The 21,554-nt window shown below is 44.5% G+C and overlaps 1 protein-coding gene across 1 annotated transcript; it reads right to left on the reverse strand.

Moving 5' to 3' along the window:
* Positions 1-1,044: 1,044 nt before the first annotated feature.
* On the reverse strand, positions 1,045-20,114 carry CUNHXorf56 (chromosome unknown CXorf56 homolog). Its single transcript, XM_032882271.1, has 7 exons — positions 19,957-20,114; positions 17,287-17,404; positions 7,056-7,097; positions 4,514-4,652; positions 3,927-4,016; positions 3,230-3,322; positions 1,045-2,058 (listed from the first exon to the last, which is right to left on the reverse strand). The coding sequence occupies exons 1-7, from the start codon at positions 20,078-20,080 to the stop codon at positions 1,996-1,998; spliced, it is 669 nt and encodes a 222-aa protein (XP_032738162.1). The 5' UTR covers positions 20,081-20,114; the 3' UTR covers positions 1,045-1,995.
* Positions 20,115-21,554: the final 1,440 nt, after the last annotated feature.

Raw genomic sequence — 21,554 nt, forward strand, 5'->3', positions numbered from 1 at the left:
TGTGTCTTTACAGCGCCTTTTACTTGGTTTCTCAAAATGAAATTGCTATCTGTTCTCAATAATAGATTTTTTTTTAAATCCCATAGGAGAAGCAATTCAGCCTAGTTCTATAGTCAGATTTTTGGCTTTATCACTTTCTGGCTACGGGATCTTAGGAAACTTACGCTCTCAGAGCCATTAAAGAGTATTGTCATCATCCGTAAACTCCTGCAGTTTTTTATATAAGGACTGATAAAATAACCATCCTTCAAATCTAAAAACAGACAGAACAGGTTTAGTGGAAGTGAGAGCATGAGAGTGGCCATGTGAGGAGGCTGTGATCACAGAGCAGAAGTTTGGATCTCTAGAATCTTGGATCTCAGACGTGGTGGACATGGCAGCCAGGCTACGGTCATGGGAGTTTATGGCTACAGAGGCGTGAAGGTAAAGGTCACTGTTTGGAGGTGAGGTCAAGGAATTGCGAGGAGATTATGGTTGGCCATCTACATGCTGTCCAAGTATCTTTCAGAACAGGGACAGGAAATGAGGTGGATAGGAAGACTCGGTTGCAAAGACCTCACTGGATGCAGAACTCGGGGATGGCAACACAGCCCCACCTGGCTTTCCAGAGCCCCCTGCCGCTCCTCTTTCTCCCAGTTCTTGCTAGCTCGCATCTACCCCCTACTCCAAGCTACTCTGCATTCCAAATAAGGAAGGCAGGGAAAAAGGCAAGGAAAAATGTCCTATTATTTCCCAGCAGCGCCTTACACACATCTTGGGCGACTGCTGAGCGTCAGCTTTCCACTGTAGAGAGTACGAGGCTATTAAAAGCCTCTTCTGGCCCAACAGCTTGTCAAACAGGTGAACAGATAAAAACACGTATATAACGCTCCATATTATTATCACTGAAACGGCGTGACATTAACTTTTTTTTTTTTAAGATTTAATTTATTTACTTGAGAGAGACAGAACTAGAGAGAGCACGAGCTGGGTGGGGAGGGGCAGCCTCCCCGCTGAGCAGGGAGCTCGATGCGGGGCTCCATCCATCCTCAGGAGCATGACCGAGCCGAAGGCAGAGCCTTAACCAACAGAGTCACCCCGGTGCCCCTAAATATTTAAAAAGACAACACTCCTCTACAAATAGCAAATGTGAAATACGAGCTGGCCAACAGCTACTTTTGTTTTGTCTCAGTATCAATTTTTACTCTAGGTCTCCCTCCCGTAACCACATATGGAAGCAGGCGTTTTCCTAGCTGCCTGACGGGATGGTGGTCACCTTGAGTTGCTTACTGAGACCCCATTTTCATTTAGACCTGGGCTACCCTACCCGCCCCCACCCCTAATCTGGCTGTTCCTTCTTTAAGTACAAAGGCCAGTAAGGAATAACGCATCTACAGCTTTACCATTTGAAGTAAAGGAAGAAAGACTAACTTTCAGGGATCATTTCTGTAGTTGTTACCAAGGAAGTTTCTCTGAATGCGAAGCTAAAGGAAGCTTTATGGACATTCTGGCTTTCCACGGATTCCTTTCTGACAGGAGAGAGGTTCAAACCATAGCCAATTCCTGCCCGTCTAAGAATAGTCACTTAAAAGAATCATAATTGCTGTAACTTTAAATATAATCCATGTCACTTTCTCTGTGATACATCATAGTACTTTTTTAAAAAAATCTATAAACATTAGCTTTGAAGAGGGACTAAGAAGAGCTACTTTCAAAATAAGAGACACTCAAGCCCTGGTGTGTTCAGACTTTCCACATAGCTGAAGAAGTTTACATCAAATGCACAAAAAATAGTACAGAAGACCTATATACAGAAAGATTTAGAAAACCCATCTCTAGAAAGCAGGTCAGACGGACTCAAAGCCCTCACCAAAAGTAGGAACGATCAATGGGAAGTAATGGAAAGCCTTCCACTGGGGCCAAAAGGTGACCACCAGTCTGTGGAGTCAAGAAACAGTTCTTTTTCCTCCTTGTCTAAATGCCCGCTTCCGGTCTGGGCTGAGAGGAAGGTCCTGATCACTTGAACTGGTTGTCAATCAAGGTCCCCTTCATCTTTGCTTTCTTGGCTTCCAGTTCAGCCTGGAAAGGAAGAAAAGCATATGCCCTGAGCGATGCCATGACATTTTTATTTTCCTTCCTTCTCCTAACTGCCCAGACACTATCCTTTTGTGTTCATTTAGTATAGAAAGTAGAACAGTGGTTGGCAAATCGTTACGTATCTCTAGCAACTGCTTTCCAACCTTTCTGGTATTATGCTACACATAGAAAAGGATGGTGTCTGTGTGGTAAAAGGCTGCGGTCAAAGGTGATCAGCGCAGGGCTCCTACAGCCCCAGGCCCTTCAAAGGGCTGAGGGAATCAATACCATGATATACCAGTATCCCATTTCTGGCAGAATAAGACGAGAAACACTGTTCTGGAACAGTGTTATTTCATGTCATACGGTCCGTGAACTGCTGGTTGTTGGTTTATGCAAGATATGTATAAAAATCAAGAGTTAGCATCTAGAACCTCGCACAGTAATTTGCCAGCGTCATAACAAAGTCAAATAATTTAGCATGAGCACTTGAGGCAAATGCATTTTTATGGCATTTTATAAATTATAAATCTGTTCTTGACAAACTGGAGATTTAAAAAAAGAAGCAAGCCCCGGCCCTTCCCCTAGGCAAATGGGATAGGCACGGCTCTAGACCACGATGGCAGGGCAATGCCGCGCCCAAGACCCACCACTTGTCACCGAAGGAAGCTCTCCGGTCGTCAGACTGCACCACCACGGCCTCCGATGAGGCACCAAGACAGTGATGGCCGATTTTAAAGAACCAGCAAAAGTACATTGTTATCAAGAAGACCCACCTTGCCGGCGCCATCAAATGCAAGCATGCACGTGCCATGAGTCTGTGACTCACACAGAAAGTAGGGGTGGCCCCGGGGCTTTAGGGAGCCCCAAGGCCCCCATCCCAGTGAAGCCAATGTAGCACAGCTGTATGCCCTCCCCACCCAGGTGCGCATTCACGAATCCCAGGTAGCAGGTTCAAGTACAGGCCCAGTCAGGGCTGGCTGGCAAGTACTCTAACTTGGGGCCTGGAGCCTGTGGTCACTAGACAGAGTACACTGACCATGACGGGCCAGGGTGAGACAGCTGGCCACCAGCTACCCGGTGCCCCACACCCGGCACATAGACTTCCTGCAGGATCTCCCCGACCGCTGGAAGGTCTCTCAGACCGAGAAACCCTTGCCGCCTGGGCACTCACCAGCTCCTGCAGTCGTCGTTTGCTCATGCCCTTGCGCTCCAGCTGCTTTTCGATCACTTTGGCATTCTGTGCATACGAGTCGGCGACTTCTCTCTGCGGGAGGAAGAGCGGCACCCGGGACCCGGCAGTACCAGTGAGTCCCAGAGACCGTAAGTAGCAATTCCTGCTCCTCGGATCTCAGAATTGTTCCTGAAACGGACTCTGTTCCCTTTAAACTCGTCAGCTGTTCAATAATCCAGGAGAGCTCAGGTTTCGGCCGAAACCATTTGAAAAACAACAGATAACATCTCTCTGTAAACCTCATTATACTGAAGGACCATAAAGGTAATTGCTCCTACTGCTAAGGAGAGCCTCACAAGCCACTCGAGCCAGACTGACGGGACCTCAAACTGCCGAGTCCGATAAGTTTTAGGGATGAAGAGGGATGAGGGATGAGGGATTTGCCCCCTGAAAGCATCTCAAAACCAGTATGAAAATGCCACCGATCCAGTCCAACTCCCTGGTTCTCATTTTACAGATGTCCCAGGGATCCAGAGAGACAGGAACAGGCCTGGGGTCCTCTAGTTTCTTACTAACACAGTAAGGCCTGGAAGCAACATTTCTCATTATTCCGCTACTTGAATGGGCTGGTTCTAGAGTCCCAGTTCCTTCCGGGCCCACCCCCCAATCCAGTTCCCTTGGGAGCAGAAGCACTCACAGCCTCAATCTCCTCTTCCTCTTCATCAATGGTAGACACCGTAACGGAGCTGAACTTGCCCATGTCTTTGGTCCGTTTGGTCATCATCACCTGGAGTCACAGGAGGAGGAATCAGTCTTGTTCACTGCAAGAGGCTCTGTGAGCTGCACGTCGCGCATGCATGTCCACGCACATGCCTGACTGCAGGGTGAGGCGGTTTGGCGGGGGGAGGACAGAGAGGTGGGCCTATCTGAAAGTGCCAGTAGATTTTTTTTTTTTCTATTTGGATTCTATTTTTCTAATATTTGCCATCAAGGCTTTTTAACTTTCACTTTAACTGTCCACACTGAAAAAGGAAGAGATTTCAAAGGAAATCAATGTGAATCAAAACCATACAATTTCTAACTTTACTCCTGGGACAGCCGTAGGAAAGAAGAAAAGAACACATAATAGGTGTTTACATTAACATCTGCTCACCCATAAAAATGGCATCCTCTTAATAAAGCATGCATCCAAAAAGGGCACTTTCTCATTACACTCATTGAAAGATGGAGGGCGATCCAGAGATTCGCAGCTATATGAACAGGTCGGTCTCCTTCAGTGATTACCTTCTTAGGAGGCTCTTGCTTCTGAGTGTAGATATTCGTTTTACCAAAACCCTGGCCGAACTTGACTACTGCGCCATCCACAATGAAAGTCACGGGGGCATTCTTGGGCTGTGACTGATAGAAGAGGGGCAGTCCACACCTGCAAACAGCAGAGTCAGTCTCTGGGAAGCTCAGAATCCAAATCCCCAAAACGCCGATTCACAAAGCGTGCTCAGACACTGGGAACAGTTTCATTCGTGGCATAAATTGAGGATTCACTCCTTCCGGTGTTTCCCAGAACTGCTGCCTAAGAATCACTGAGGAATCACTTTACCAAGTAAGAATTTGTTACAGCTGCTGCTCAGACTCCCAGCTCCTTCCAAAGATCCTCATTCAGCAAGTCTGGAGGCTGAGGCCTGGGAATCTATCACTTTCCTCAGCATCCCAGGTGATTCTCAGCATTGGACAAGTTTGGGAAATGCTGGCGCCCGCTGCTGCTTGCTTTCCTGTTAAAGCCACTGCCACTCCGGGGTGCCTGGCTGCCTCAGCTGGGAGAGCATGTGACTCCAGATCACGAGGTTGTGAGTTTGAGCCCCATGCTGGATGGAAAAATTACTTAATAAATAAAAATTTTAAAATACAAGTTTCTAAAAAAATATATATACATATATATGTATATATATATATTTTTAATATTTTATTTTTTTGTATATATATATATATATATATATATATATATATATATATATATATATAAATATTAAAAACCTGCTGGGGCGCCTGAGTGGTACAACCAACTCTTGGTTTCAGCTCAGGTCATGATCTCAGGGTCATGGGATCAGGCCCCACGCCAGGCTCCGCACTCAGCGAGGAGACCGCTTGGGTTCCCCTCTCTCTCTTTCTCACTCTCTAATAAATAGATAAATCTTTAGGAAAAAAAAAATGCTGCCATTCTTCCCAGAAGTCTGGGTACCTAGCATGGGGGGTTTGTCTAGTTTTGTTTGGGTTTTTGTAGTGTCGAGAAGGGGTATAAAGCTCCCCAGCAGTGGCCAGCCAACTGCTCTAGGGAGTAATCATCATACTTTCTTGGGTCAGTCAGTTTTGTTCTACTTTTTCAGCTACATGAAGTACTCATAAGACATGATAAACTGGTGGGGGGCCGCCTGGCTGGCTCAGTTGGTGGAGTGTGACTCCTGACCTTGGGGTTGTGAGTTTGAGACCCATGTTGGGTACAGACGTTACTTAAAAATCAGATCTTTAAAAAAAAAAAAAGACACAAACTGAAGTTGACAACTCTAGTGTGGCTGGGAACTAAATTGCCTTCTTAGCCATTTCCATGCCTTGATTCTCCTCGCCTGAGTCTTCTGAGAGCCAAGGTGTAGCTGTCGTGCCATCAACCAGATGGAACATACTGTAGTTTAGTATTCTCACTGTTAACGGCCAAAAGCTGGACATGTAGATATAGCTTTACAGAACAGTCTCTAACGCTCTTGTGGGTCTACGGGCCCTCCAATAGGCTTTATAAGTAAGTCTGGATTACGTTACGTTATGTTCCATTCACCATACGAGCCAGCAATTCCACTCCAGAAAAAACACGTGTCCCCACCAAGTTATACTAGAATGTTCGTAACAGCTTTATGCAGGAGAGTCAAAACCGTCAGCAACTCAAATGCCCTCGTACAGAGGGAGAGGGACAATGGAGCCATGGACACTACTCACCAGGGGCTCGATCCCAGGACCCTGAGACCATGAACTGAGCCGAAGGCAGAGGCTTAACCCACTGAGCCACCCAGGTGCACCTGTAGGTAACATTTTTAGAAAAGGCAAAACTGTAGCTACAGAAGGCAGCTCAGCGGCTGCCAGTGAGGGAACACAGAGAAGGGGACTGACTGCAAAGGGCACAGGAGGCTGGGAATGGCCCGCATCGCGGCAGGGTGGTGTTAGTGGACTGTATGTTTCTGTCATGAGTTCTCAGACTGTATGCTTAACACGGGCAAATCTGGGGAGCACCTGGCTGGCTGTCAGGAGAGCAGGCGAAAGTTGGTCTTGGGGTGGTGAGTTCAAGCCCCACAGTGGGCAAAGAGATTAGTTAAGAGAAAAAAAAAAGGACAGGGGTGCCTGGGTGGCTCAATAGCTAAGTGTCTGCCTTTGGCTCAGGTCATGATCCCAGGGTCCTGGGATCGAGCCCCATTTGGGCTCCCTGCTTAGCGAGAAGCCTGATTCTCCCTCTCCCACTCCCCCTGCTTGTGTTCTCTCTCTTGCTGTCTCTCTCTCCGTCAAATAAAATATTTTTTTTAAAAAGGCAAATTTTATCATATGTAAATTATATCTCTATTTAGAAAAATGATACAATGTTAAAAAAAATTTCTGTGGCCAGCTGGTCAGAGATGTGACTTCGACTAGTCTGAGAAGCATATTGGTATTTGTGTAGTTGAAGTTCGAAGGCAGTTGGGATTACAAGGATAAAGATAACAGAGAATGGTATCCACATAATTCCTTCCTGAACACACTACCGCCTTTGCTTTTGTGTGATTGGGAGAATCCCACGCTGTTAGACACGTACTTTGCACACTTCTTCCTGTACTGTCGCTCAATGCCTTCAGGCCTGTGCAGGAAACGGAAGTAAAAAAAAAAAAAAAAGGTATGAACAAATGAGCAGCAGGAGCTGTAGTCACAGCAGCAGGCAGGGTCACGGTGATAACAACAACAACAACAATAATAATACCAGCACCCATATGTACGCAGTGCTCAAGAACGTATGTATGAAGCCATTTAAGCCTTACAGAAACCCAAGTTCCTATTACCATTCCTATTTTCCACATGAAGGCACAAACCTAAGCACATGATTTGCCCCAGGTCAGAGTCCAGAAGCAGAATAGGCTACATTCAAGCCCAGGCCACCAAGCCCACAAAAGCGCCTTAGGTAAGCAACTCTGCCACCCACCCAAGATGCTTAACACAAACCTGGGACTCATCCTTGACTCCTCTTTCTCTTATTGCCCACACCCAGTCCATCAGCAAATCCTAAGGATTTTCTCTCCAAAAAAAAGATATTGAACCTGTCTGCTTTGCTCCACCTTCCGGCCACCATCTCTTCCTTGGCCGACTGTCCTAGCTTCCGGACTGGTCTCCTCACTTCCTTGCCCCTTGTTTGTTTCCATTTTTTAAAAGGCCATATGCATACATGGCATATGTAAGAATATAAAGAAAAGTAAATACCCTCCCACCCACCCTTCACCCACCCAGTTCTCTTCCCCAGCGGCAAATATTGCTTCTGGTTTCTTCTGTTCCTCCCAGAGATAGTTGACGATTCAAGCAAGGAATCCTTATTGACATATAAAGAAAATATATTTTATTTCTTTCCCTTTTTAGACAAACGCAGCATACCTTACACTTCTTTGTTCTTCATTTGTTTTCCTAAAAAAATGTGTCCTGGTTAGAAAATTCATAGGGGACCCTTCCTTACCAACTGACAAAGAGGTGCCTCATTCTTCATAAGAGCTGCACTGTATTCCTTTGTGTGGATAAACCGAAAAGTCTTTTACCTGTTGGATAAATTCCTAGAAGAGTATCCGCTTTAAATTCTGAGAAATACTGCCAAATTACTCTCTAGGGAAGTTGAACCAATCTACGTTCCTACCACCAATGTGAAAGTTGTGTTTCTCTCCAGTCTCACCAACACAGGATGTGATTAAATTGCACGACTGTCAATCTGACACATGAAAACTGTGCTCTCATAATTTGCATTTCTTTTTTTAAAGAGTGAAAGGTGAGGCATCTTTTCGTGTATTTTATAGGTATTTGTGTTTTCTCTTTTTGGGTGAACTGTCAGTTCATATCTTTTGCCTACTGAGTTGTCTTTTTATTTTCTAGACTTGCAAATGTTGACGGGCCTTATAAATATTTCTTCCCCAGTTTGACTGGGGAAATTTGAGATTTGGGGGCAGTCAAATCGAAAGCAAGTGCGCGCATGTGTGTGGTATTTGGTTAGGCCTTCCCCTGTTCTAAATTCATACCTAACATACAAACTTTAACTACTATTCTAGAATCTGCTTCCGCTACTGTTACACTCCAAATCATTCTTTAAACAGAGGCAAGAGTGGCTTCCTAAGACACCTAGAATAAAATCTAGCCTCCTTACCATGGCCTCCCAGGCACCAGCTGAGCACAAAACTGGGCCTATCTCCTTTCACAGATGCCCTCCCTCCCTCACCATGAACCAGCCACAACAGACCTCTCTTCTTTGAACAAACAAGTGCTTTCCCACCTCGGACCTTTCACACACATACTTCTCTCTCCTCAGAATGCTCTTCTCACTGCTTTCCCATTCTCATTTTTGGGGTCTCAGCCACTTTTTCAAAGAAGTGTTCATGATATTCTTTGTATGAGCCATTTGTTTCATTCACAGGACCTCCCAGAATCATAATGACTTTATTTTTCTGTCATCCCACTGGACTGTAAGGCCCATGAGATCAGAGATTAACGGAGACCATGACTGTCTGACCACTCTATCCCCAGAACCGAGCAAAGTACTGGAAACAAAATAGACATGCAATAAAACACTGGTTGAAAGAATTCTTTTAAGAATTTGGTTTAGTGAGGAAAATTACCATCATGGAGGTAAGTTCTTTTTTTTTTTTTAAAGATTTTATTTATTTATTTGACAGACAGAGATCACAAGTAGGCAGAGAGGCAGGCAGAGAGAGAGAGGAGGAAGCAGGCTCCCCGTGGAGCAGAGAGTCCGATGTGGGGCTCGATCCCAGGACCCTGGGATCATGACCTGAGCCGAAGGCAGAGGCTTTAACCCACTGAGCCACCCAGGCGCCCCTGGAGGTAAGTTCTTAAATGGAGAAATGTATACCATGTAATGGGAATGTAGAGGTGGGAGCACCAAGTCTGTCTGAGGCAGTCATGGAAGGCTTCATGAGGAGGTGGCTAAAAGCCAATGGTCCTGATAGCAAGCAGTATTTCAAGCAGTGGGAATATTATGTGCAAAGCCAAAAGCACAGCATATTCAGGGAATTGTAAATAGTCTAATGTTAGTAGGATTTTAAAAAATCAAGAGTACTACTGGTCTGACAGAACAAGATTTGTAAGCTTATCCTATGAATGACCATATGGCAACAAATGAGATAATCGAGATGAAATGGGCAAACTCCTAGAACAATAGAATAAGATAAACTACCAAAACTCACTGGAAAAGAAACAGAAAATCTAAATAGACTATTCCATGTAAAGAGATTTAATTAGTAATCAAAACACTCTGCACAAAGAAAAGCCTGGGATGAGTGGCTTCACTAGAAGTTCAAAGAATACCAAAGTTTCACAAACTTTTCAGAAGAGGAGGAAACACCTTCCAGCTCATCGTATGAAGCCAGGATTACCCTGATACCAAAACCAGACAAAGGTACAACAACAACAAACTAGAGATCAATATTGCTTACAAACACATAGGCAGAACTCTTCAAAAAACAAAAAAATACTAGCAAACTGAATCCAGGAGCATAGAAAAAAGATCATATAACATGACCAAGTAGAATTTATCCCAGGACTACAAGACTGGTGCAACATATAAAAAAATTAATCAAAGCCAAGATACCATAGTAATAGAACAAAAGAGGGAAAAAAATGATCATCTCAACTTCTCAACAGACACAAAAGAAAAGCAGCTGACAAAATTCAAAACCCTTATTAATATACTAGACATAGAAGGGAACTTTCTGCACCTGATAAAGGGCACCTATGAAAAACCCACAGTTACTAACAGTTACATAAACTAATATCATCTAAATGGTGAAAGACAGAAAGCTTTTCTCCTAGGATCAGGAACAAGACAAGGATACTCACTCTCAACACTTCTATTCAACATTGTAGGAGAAGTTCTAGCCAGGGCAACTGGCAAGAAAAAGAAATAAAAAGCATCCAGATTGGAAGGGAAAAAGTAAAACCATCTCTATCTGTAGATGACATGATCTTACACACAGAAACCCTAAAGAACACACAAACATACAATTAGAGCTAATAAACAAGTTTAGAAAGACTGCAGGTTACATGATCAACATATAAAAACTAATGGAGTCCTATATACTAAAAATGAACAATAAAAAATAAAGATAAGAAAACAATTCCAGTTATAATAGCATCAAAAAGAATAAAATACTGGGGTGCCTGGGTGTCTCAGTCATCAAGTGGCTACCTTCAGCTCAGGTCATGACCCCAAAGTCCTGGGATCAAGCCCCCCATTGGGCTCCTTGCTCACCAAGGGAGCCTGCTTCTCCCTCTCCCTTTCCCCCTGCTTGTGTTCCCTCTCTCTCTGTGTCTCTGTCAAATAAATAATAAAACCTTAAAAAGAATAAAATACTTAGGAAAAATTTAACAAAGTAAGTGCAAGACTTGTGCACTGAAAACTATAAAACATTGCTGAAAGAAATTAAAGAACACCTAAGTAAATGGAATGACATTCCATGTTCGTGGACTGAAGACTTAACATTAAGATGGTAATACTCCCTAAACGAATCTACAGCTTCAAAACAATCCCTATCAAAATCCGAGCTGGCTTTTTGCAGAAATTGACAAGCTGATCCTAAAATTCACATGGAATTACAAGGAATCTAGAATAGCCAAAACAATCCTGAAAAAGAACAAAGTTGGAGGACTCACATTTTCTGATTTCAAAACCACAAAAGCCATAATAATCAAGACAGGGTAGTACTGGCATAAAGACAGACAGATCAATGGAATGGAACAGAGAGTCCCAATAAACCCATACATATATCGCTAACTGATTTTTGATAAGGGTACCAAGACCATTCAAAGGAGAAAGAAAAGACTTTCCATAACTGGTACCAGGACAACTGGATATCCACATGTACAAGGGTGAATTTATTACATACTTATCTCACACTGTCTAAAAAAATTAACTAAAAAAAAATTTTAACTCAAAATGGATGAAAGGCTTAAACCTAAGAATTAAACTATAAAACTCTTAGAAGAAAATGTAGACATAAACCTTCAAGACCTTGAATTAGGCAATGGTTTCTTAGCTAAGACTCCTATAGCACAAGCAGAGAAAAAAATAAGCTGGACTTGATTAAATTAAAAACTTTTATGCTTCTAAAAGTATCACCAAAAAGAGTGAAAAGGCAACCCACAGAATGGGAGAAAATGTTTGCAAATCATGTATCTGTTAGGGGGTTAGCATCTATAATATATGAATTCCTATGACCCAACAATTAAAAAGACAAATACACCAATTAAAAAATGGGCAAAGAGGGACGCCTGGGTGGCTCAGTTGGTTAAGCAGCTGCCTTCGGCTCAGGTCATGATCCCAGCGTCCTGGGATCGAGTCCCACATCGGGCTCCTTGCTCGGCAGGGAGCCTGCTTCTCCCTCTGCCTCTGCCTGCCATTCTGTCTGCCTGTGCTCGCTCTCTCTCCCTCTCTCTCTCTGGCAAATAAATAAATAAAATCTTTAAAAAAAAAAATGGGCAAAGAATTTGAACAGACATTTCTCCAAAGAAGATACACAAATGACCACAAGGTACATGACATGTATGACCCAGCTATTCATAAGCCTACACCCGTGAGAACCAAAAACATGTTCACACAAAATCCTGTACACATGTCCACACATTTACAACATTACCCATAATAGTAAAAAAAAAAAAAATTTTTTAAAGGGAACAGTCCAAATGCCCATCAACTGATGAACAGATAAACATGTGGTATGTCCTTACAGTGGAATGTCATTCAGCCACAAGAAAGAATAAAGTACCAAGTCATTCTACATTGTGGATGTACCTGGAAAACATGCTAAATGAAGAACAGTAGACACCAAAAGCTACAATATTTATGGTTCCCTTTTTTTTTTAAGATTTTATTTATTCATTTGACAGACAGAGATCACAAGTAGGCAGAGAGGCAGGCGGGGTGGGGGGGATCAGGCTCCCAGCTGAGCAGAGAGCCCAATGTGGGGCTCAATCCCAGGACCCTGGGATCATGACCTGAGCCGAAGGCAGAGGCTTTAACCAACCCACTGAGCCACCCAGGTGCCCCTTCATGGTTCCCTTTTAATGAGGTACCTAGAATAGGAAAACCCATAGGAACAGAAAGTAGATTAATGGTTGCCAGGGGCTGGGGGAGAAGGAAGTGGGGAGTGACCATTATTAGGTATAAGGTTTGTTTTAGGGGGGTGATGAAAATGCTCTGCAATTGATGATGGTCGCACAACCATGTGGATATAGTAAAACCACTGGATTGCACCCCGTAAAATGGTGAGTTTTATGCTCTATGACTTCCCCCTCGTCTCCGAGGGTGGAGGTGAGGCATTAGGACTTTTCAAAAACACCCCTGGATGGTGCTAACACAGCCAAGAGGCACTTCACAGAGGTGCATATGAAGACGAGTAAAACTGCAGAGGAATAATTACGTGCATCTTACAAGGCCAAAGTGCTTTCCAAAGTCATTGTAACTATTTACGGTCCTTCTGGTACTGCAGAGACTCCTAGCAGCTCTTTGACAACACATGGGTATTGTTTTCCCAGTTGAGGCATAAGGGAACTGGGGCCCAAAAAGGTTAAGCGAGTTGCTTCAAGTCTCACGGTGGTGCTGCTCCACCAACTTTAACAGCCTGCCTCTCTGCTTATGTCAAACGTGCCATGATTCACTAGCATCACGTGACTAGGGCCCTAGCCATAGTTCCGGTTCCATGTAACTTACACTTCCATATAACTTCCTACTGGGACTCTAAATTCAACCTCAACCTGAAGGGAGAGATCCACCATACAACAGACTTCTAGAATCCTGGAGTCAGCCCATCTCATAAGCCTGACCTTTGAAAACACAGGATTTTTTTTTAAAGATTTTATTTATTTACTTGACAGAGAGAAATCACAAGTAGGCAGAGAGGCAGGCAGAGAGAGAGGAGGAAGCAGGCTCCCTGCTGAGCAGAAAGCCCGATGTGGGGCTTGAACCCAGGACCTGGGATCATGACCTGAGCCGAAGGCAGCGGCTTAACCCACTGAGCCACCCAGGCGCCCCAGAAAACACAGGATTTTAAGTAAAGGGGACTGTGTATTTCTTGGTGAGAAATTTTCAAATACCAGTGCCAAAGAGGATTTTGTCAAGTTTGCAACAATTCCTCTACTCTAACCATGTGCCAACAATCAGGCAAAGTGTACTAAGGGTTTTGGAAGTACAAGGCAGGAATCTTGCTCTCAAAAAGTTCATGGAAGTGAGACGAGATACTGAACTGGCATAAGGAAGTGATTAATATGAACTAGGTAGCTGCACTAATTGACTCTGGTCTAGGATTACGTGAGGGAGGGAAGGCCAAAAACAAAACATTTTTCCTGGTTGTGGCAGTCTCTAAGATGGCCCCCAATAATCCTTGAGCCCTGGTATTGACACCCAGTGTAGTCTCCTCCCAAACTAAATAGGGCTGACCTGGGACGCCTGGGTGACTCAGTGGGTTAAAGCCTCTGCCTTCGGCTCAGGTCATGATCCCAGGGTCCTGGGATCGAGCCCCATATCAGACTTTCTGCTCCACGGGAAGCCTGCTTCCTCCTCTCCCTCTGCCTGCCTCTCTGCCTACTTGTGATCTGTCTGTCAAATAAATAAATGAAATCTTTAAAAAAATTTTAAAAATTTAAAAGATTAAAGATTTTAAAAAATAAATAAATAAAGTAGGCTCCAAACGTGGAGCCCAACATGGGGCTCGAACTCACAGCCCTGACACCAAGACCTGAGCCAAGATCAACGGTGGGACGCTCAATCGAGGAGCACCCCCCACACACCCCTGGGCTCCCGGGCACATGGGGAGTGGGCAGACTGCATGTGTTCAGCAACCGGTGCTCACACACACCCCTGGCTAAGGAGGGAAATGCACCCCTCCCCTCAGGAGGGGAGCACACTAGAGTGGGCCACTGGACAGACTGCTCATGATTAGAGCAGGAACAACAACTGGGGGGGCGGGGGAGTTTACCCTGCCTTGTTGGTAAACTCTGAGAACTCTCTGGCCCGACACAGTCACCTGGCCAGAGGCCACGAGCCTGGGCAATACCCAGCCCTAGGGCGAGGTCCCAAAGCTGGCTCGCTTCTAGGACCAGGCTGGTTGGATTCCGGGGTTTCTATTTCAGACTAAGGCCACTCCGTTTTCTGGCCTAGAGGTGAGGGCGTCTGCCTTTTAGTGCCATGGGGGCCTCTGGCCTGCTGTGTTGTTAGATCAGTTTTTGTATTAACTGAGTAATACACAACCGTTCAATATATAGAAATACTACTACACATTAGTATATGTAACTATGAAATATATAATAAACACATCATAAATCTTAGTGATCTTAAAGATACATATAAAAGATTTTAAAAGATTTTACTTATTTTAGAAGATTTTACTTATTTATTTATTTATTTATTTGAGAGAGGGAGAGAGAGTGCACGTGAGCTCAAGCAGGGGGAGCGGCAGAGGGAAAGGGAGAAGCAGACTCCCTGCTAAGCAGGGATCTGGATGTGAGGCTTGATCCCAGAACCCCAGGATCATGATCTGGGCTGAAAGCAGACGCTTAATGGACTGAGCCACCCAGGCACCCCTCAGTTGGCAATTTTCAACATCAGAAAACTAAACAAGGGTTAATGAAGGGAGAAAAAGACAACGGATTAGCTTCAGATAGGACATCTTGTCAACCGTCCTATTCATCATAATGGGGTATTCTCCCCATGCTACCCAAAGGGCATTCCTTTGTAAATTTCATCAATTTTATAATCTGGTTGTATTACTGGCCTCGAGTTGTATCTTGTGTATGACCAATTTCCTCCTCAGCTGCACAACTCTAGAAGCCTGTGCTCTAGAAGCACAGTGGTGCTCGAGGTCTCATTTGCTACTGAACGTCACCTAGCGGTACTTCTTTTCGTTAGTGTGGGCTGACAATAGTTTGGTCTCTTAAATTAACATAGCAAGATGTCAGCCTGTTGCTTTCTCCAGCTCAGCCCTAGAATACAAGGCTCCATACAGGCAGGGTACTTTGCCTATTTACTGGTTGTACTGGGTTGGATGGTATTCATTAAAAAGTCACATCCTTCCAGGAATCTCGGAATGTGACCTTACTTGGAAAGAGGGTCATTGAAGATATAATTAGTTACAATGAGGTCATGTAGATGAGCAGAATGTGCCCTTAATCCGATGTGACTGGTGTCCCTGTAAAAAGAAGAGAAGAAAAACAGAGACCGAGACACAGGGAGAAGGCCATGTGACAATACAGAGACTGGAGTGTTGCATCTGCCAGCCGAGAAACGCCAAGAACTGCCGGCAACCACCAGAAGCTGGGAAGGGCCAAGGAAGGATCCTCCCCTAAAACCTTCCCAGAGACCACGGTGGCTCTGCCAACAGCCTCATTTCAGACTTCTACTCTCCAGAAATGTGAGACAGTTTCTGTTGCTTTAAGCCACCCAGCTTTTGGGACTGTTATGGCAGCCCTAGCAAATAAATCCACTGGCATCTCAAAGGCTTCTGGACAGGACCCCGTCACAGAGCAGAAGCGGAGGAAACGAAATGTATGTGAAGGAACATCTGGACTTTTTAATCCCCTACAACTGATCTCTGTGGCCGCAGGCACCTGTTGACGGCCACCCTCCCCAGACATCCACACTTCCTGACACTCTCTCCTCCTGTTTTCCACATGGCCAGGTTCCAACTGTTTTGTCTGCTTTTTAAATGTCAGTGCTCCCCAGGATGGTATCTTCAGTCCTCTCTCTTCTTGCTCCACACGCCATATAATGTTAGCCCTTCCCAGGTTTCAGTTCCTTATCTCGGCCAAGGACTCCCACATCTCAAACAGACCCAACCATGTCACTCCCCTGCTTAAAAGAGAGAGATGGCTCGGGGAGCCTGGGAGGCTCAGTCGTTAGGGGTCTGCCTTCGGCTCAGGTCAGGATCCCAGGGTCCTGGGGTCGAGCCCTGCACTGGGTTCCCTGCTCAGCGGGAAACCTGCTTCTCCCTCTCCCACTCCCCCTGCTTGTGTTCCCTCCCTCGATGTGTCTCTCTCTGTCAAATAATAAAATCTTAAAAAAGAGAGAGCGAGAGAGAGAGATGGCTCTTGCCAGCAGGTGAGGTCCCAACTTGTCTACTTCAGCAATTCACTCTGGCCCCAACTCAGGATGCATAAAGCCCTTCCTATAAAGTCACCTGGACTACAGTCACCAAGGACCGTTCGAAGTTCCCAAGCATACCGTAAGTGCTCCTTTCAATGCTTCCATATTCCCTCCACCTGGGATGCTCCTCAGCCCCCCCTCATCAACTTGGTGAAATCCTAGTTCAAGGCCAAAGACAAATGCCATCATCGTTTGGTGCCTTTCACCACCATTCAGAATGACCCGCTCCCATCTGCTTTCCCATAGCTTTTGGCTTACCACCCCGGCATTTCACTGTATCACAGAAGGCAGCCAGGCCCCCCGCACTGAGCTGCGGGCTCTTCAGTGCTAAGGGCAGTACCTCATTCAACGCCACAGAGGCAGTTCCCTGCTCGGGGCCCGGCACACGGCATGCTAAGACATCACGGATCGAATGAGCTCATTCTACTTGCAGAAAACCCCAATTACAGCTATCGAATGGCAACAGAATCACATCTCAGCAGCATTTCAATGAAGCACAGCGAAGGTATTGCCACATTAACAGAAGTTAGAGAGCTAACACAAATGTCCAAGTGTTAGAGCCCTAAGAACAACCTGTTTAGCACTAGCTGGGGTACTTACATTCCTCAGAAACAGACCGAAACACAAGGAAATCCAAGCATCAGCCTCTTACCTCCGAAGATACATGGTCTCCTCGTCCTCCGTGTTACAAAACTTGTGGGCGTGTTTGGCGGCATCGATCACGCGGGAGCGATCCCGGGGCCTCATGGGCAATTTCTCTAACTGACAGTCTGAAGAAATGGAGTAAGATTCCGTCACTAGAGCTACTGAAAACTACCCTGGGGCGATCACAAGTGTTCAGTGGGGGCCCTTATCACTGTGATGTTTTACTATAATTACTAATGCTTATGGAAGCCTATTATTGAATTTCCGAACTGAAAAGGACTTGGTGTCAGAAGGTCTGGAGCTCCGTTACCACCTTGGTGATCTTTGGCAAATTACTTCCTTTTGTTTTGCTTTGTTTTTACTCCTTATTGGAAGGATAAGTAGATGACAGTATCTCAAAAGTCCTTCCCAGCACGACAAGTTTGCTATGTTTCTGTAATCATGGTACACTTGGTTTGTGTTCTAATGCATGAGAATCAGAAGAGACAATCAAGCATCCGGAACCGCCTACAAGGAAGGCATTGGGAAAAGTGGTTAAGTGCTTAGAAAAAAAGAGAGAGGGTCAGTGCTATGCTACGTGCGACAGGCAAATGACCCAAACCAGCTGGAGTAGTGTCAATCTGAAAAGGATGAAAACATACAGGAAATAAACAAGGTGCAAATAAAAAGCAGATGGAAATTGACAGAATGCAAATGAAGTACCTAAAGGGCCACAGAGAAGTCAAGTGATCACAGTGATTCGAAATTAATGGAGGAAGGGGCGGGGGAGTTGGCACCAGGCAGCCTGCACGTTCATTAATCTTCACAATGACCTGCTGGAATAGACACTTTGTATTCCTAGTTTAGAAATGAGGGAATTGAAGCTTACAAAAGGCAAGAGACTTGCCACACATTTACTAAGAGGGAGAACAAGAATTCACACTCAACTCTAGGTAATTAAAAGAGAACTCATTTATACAACAAGGATTCGAGGGCTCTCTGGGTACCAACCGCAGTTCAAACACGGTGCTGGGGATTGAGCAAAGGACAAAGCAGAGACCCTGCCCTGATGAAGTTTTCATTCTAGTGGAAGAGGCAGAAAATTTTAAAAAGTAAGAATTATAGGGGCGCCTGGGTGGCTCAGTGGGTTAAGCCTCTGCCTTCGGCTCATGTCATGATCCCAGGGTCCTGGGATAGAGCCCCACATGGGGCTTTCTGCTCAGCAGGGAGCTGTTTCCCCCTCCCTCTCTGCCTGCCTCTCTGCCTACTTGTAATCTCTCTCTGTGTCAAACGAACAAATAAAATCTTAAAAAAAATTTTTTTAATAAGAATTATATAATATGACCATAGATAATGATAAGTGCTCATAAAAAAATCAGCAAGATATTAAAAGGATGGACAATGATCTCAAATAGGGATAAGTGCTACCAAGAAAAATCAGGCAGGATTAAGAGGACAAAGAGTAACTAACAAGGGTACCATTTTAGATAGTCAGGGAAGGGACATTTCAGCAGAGACCTGAATAAAATAAGGAAGGAATTCCAAGTGAGGGATGATGGTGTCTTGGATTAGAGTGGCAGAAATGGAAGTAGTAAGAAGTAGTCAGATTCTGGATAGATTTTCAAGTAGCGGCGAAATGTGTTGGTGGACTGGATGGGCATAAGGTAAGGGAAAGAAAGAAGTCAAGATTGCTTCTGAGATTCTGGGTGAATAGTGTTACCACTTACCACACTAGGGTGGAACGGTGGAGAGCAGGAAGTACGGGATCATGAAGTTGATCTGAACGTGATCACTTTGAGAGACCCACCAGATATCCAGTGGAGACAGGGAACAGGCAGCTGGAGTTTGAGGGGAAGTGTAAGTTAAAGATGAACATTTGGGAGGAATCAGCATGTAAATGGCATTTAAAGCTTGGGAATGGTTGTGGTCGCTTAGAAGGGAGTGAGTACAAATTGTGAACAGGTGAGAGGACTGAGGCCTAGGGCGTTGCAATGCCTAAACATCAGAAAAGGAGCTAGACATTGAGGAGGGGAAAATCAAGGTAGGAGGAAAACTCCGGAGACTGTGGAGTCTTGGAAGCAAATGACAAACAGTGTTTTAAGAAGGATGGAATCATCATCTCTGTCAAATGACACAGATGAGAACTAAAATGAGCACCGGCCATTGAGCACTGGCACCACTAACAGGTTCAGTTATTGACCTTGACAAATATGGTTTAGATGGTGAGGTGGGAAGAGAAGTCGCCTGAAGTGAGGTCAACATGGAATGGGAAGTGAGGATGCAGCGACAGGCAACTTTCCAGAAGTTCTGCTATAAAAGCAGCAAAGAAATGGGGTTACAGCTGGAAGAGAACGTAGGATCAAGGGATCGCTTTATTCTCGTTTAAGGTAAGAGCTGTGACAGCCTCCTAGCATGCAGGAGAAAGGTTATAAAGTTTCTAGAAGCGGAGTGGGAGGAAAGGGAGATAAACAGTTAATTTTTTTCTGAAGGAGGAATTTCGTTTTGAGGGAAGCCTGGATACACAGAAGGTTAAGCAGAAAAGCTGCCCTGGAGTAGGGCAGGGAGGCATCAGCACGGAGCAGGAAAGCCCACCAATCTTCAAAAAGATGCGCCTCCCGGATCACAGCCAGAGAAAACCCGCCCTAGAGAACCCGAAGTTTCGCTTCGTGCAGACGCCTTCCGGGTCCCTACTACTCACCCAGCACCAGGACCATCTGGCCACACAAACAGTAGTAGACGTGGAGGGGCTTCTCGCCGTCGTCATACTCCTCCCGATCCCGGGTGTCGGAGCAAACCACCGACCGGGACACAACTTTCGGCATCCTTTACAGGAACAGCGCGAAAACTCTACGCCAAAAATAAGGGTCGCGCAGAAATGAGGTCACAGACGGGCGCCAAGCCTTTTCCCAGCCTCAACGCCGGTCACGTGTCAGTAGCTGGCCGGTGGACTTCCGGGCCGTTCCATTTGACCCGGATGCGCAGGGGCGTCCTGAGCTCTCAGAACCTCCTTTGCTTTGGCCTGAGTTAGCTGGGACTGCTTTACTTGGGACACCCTTAATACCATTTAAATTATTCATATATATTTCTGTACACGTATGTATATGCAGTTACATAAAACCAGATATAAAAAAGAACTATGTTTACATATTATAGGGATAATACAAGTTTTAGGTGTTCCTCTAAATAGGATTTTGATTTTAATGGCTATACTCAGGGGGAGTACCTAATGAAGTAGAGGTATCTTTTTTAACTTGAGATATAATTCATATGACATAAAATTCACCCTTAAAAATGTATAATGCAAAACAAATGTGTAATGCGGTGGTTTTTAATATATTCACAAAGTTGTGCAACCATCACCACTAATTCCAGAACATTTTCATCTTCCCGAAAAGAAATCCCATATAACTAGCAGTCACTCTCCACTTTTTCCCAGCGCCTGGCAACCACGAATCTACTTTCAATCTCTCTGAATTTGCCTCTTCGGGACATTTCATGTGAATGAAATCATACAGCATGTGGCTGTTGGTGTCTGGCTTCTTAGCAATATGTTTTCAAGGTTCATTCATGTTGTAGCGCGAACGGGTAAAAATTAGTAATGAATCAGTAAAAAGGAACCTCATTCTTTCTCATGGCTGGAAATCCTGTTGTACGGCTATCCCACATTTTGTTTATTCATCAGGTAATGGACATTTGGGCTTTTCCGACTTTTTGGATATAATGATTAATACTACTATGAACATTGGTGTACAAGTTTTTGTGAGAACATATGTTTTTAGTTCCCTTCATTGTATACTTAAGAGTGGAATTGCTGGGTTATATGGTGACTTTATGTTTCACCTTTTGAGGGACTGCCTAGAGTGTTTTCCAAAGCAGTTTTACCATTTTATATCCCTACCAGAATATATATATATGAAGTTTCTTCATAATCTCACCAGCAATTATTTTTGTCCATCTTTTTGATCATAACTATCCTTGTGGGTGTGAAGTGATATCTCACTGTGGTTTTGATTTTCCTTTCCCTAGTGGCTAATGTTGAGTACCTTTTCATGTGCTGATCGGTTATTTATGTATCTTCTTTGGAAGATACTGAAACTGAAGATACTGAAACTCTTCCAGTACGTTCTTTGTGGAGGACAAGAGCCTGGAGCAATCTAGAACAAGGGCACTGAGACAGTTTACATTGGCTAACTTCAAAAATCCAAATGAAGACACCAAAATAGTGGATTTTTTAAAAAGATTTTATGTATTTATTTGACAGAGATCACAAGTAGGCAGAGAAGCAGGCAGAGAGAG

The sequence above is a fragment of the Lontra canadensis genome, unplaced genomic scaffold, assembly GCF_010015895.1.
Source record: "Lontra canadensis isolate GAN:19392208 unplaced genomic scaffold, GSC_riverotter_1.0 scaffold81, whole genome shotgun sequence".
NCBI classification, from domain to species: Eukaryota; Metazoa; Chordata; class Mammalia; order Carnivora; family Mustelidae; genus Lontra; species Lontra canadensis.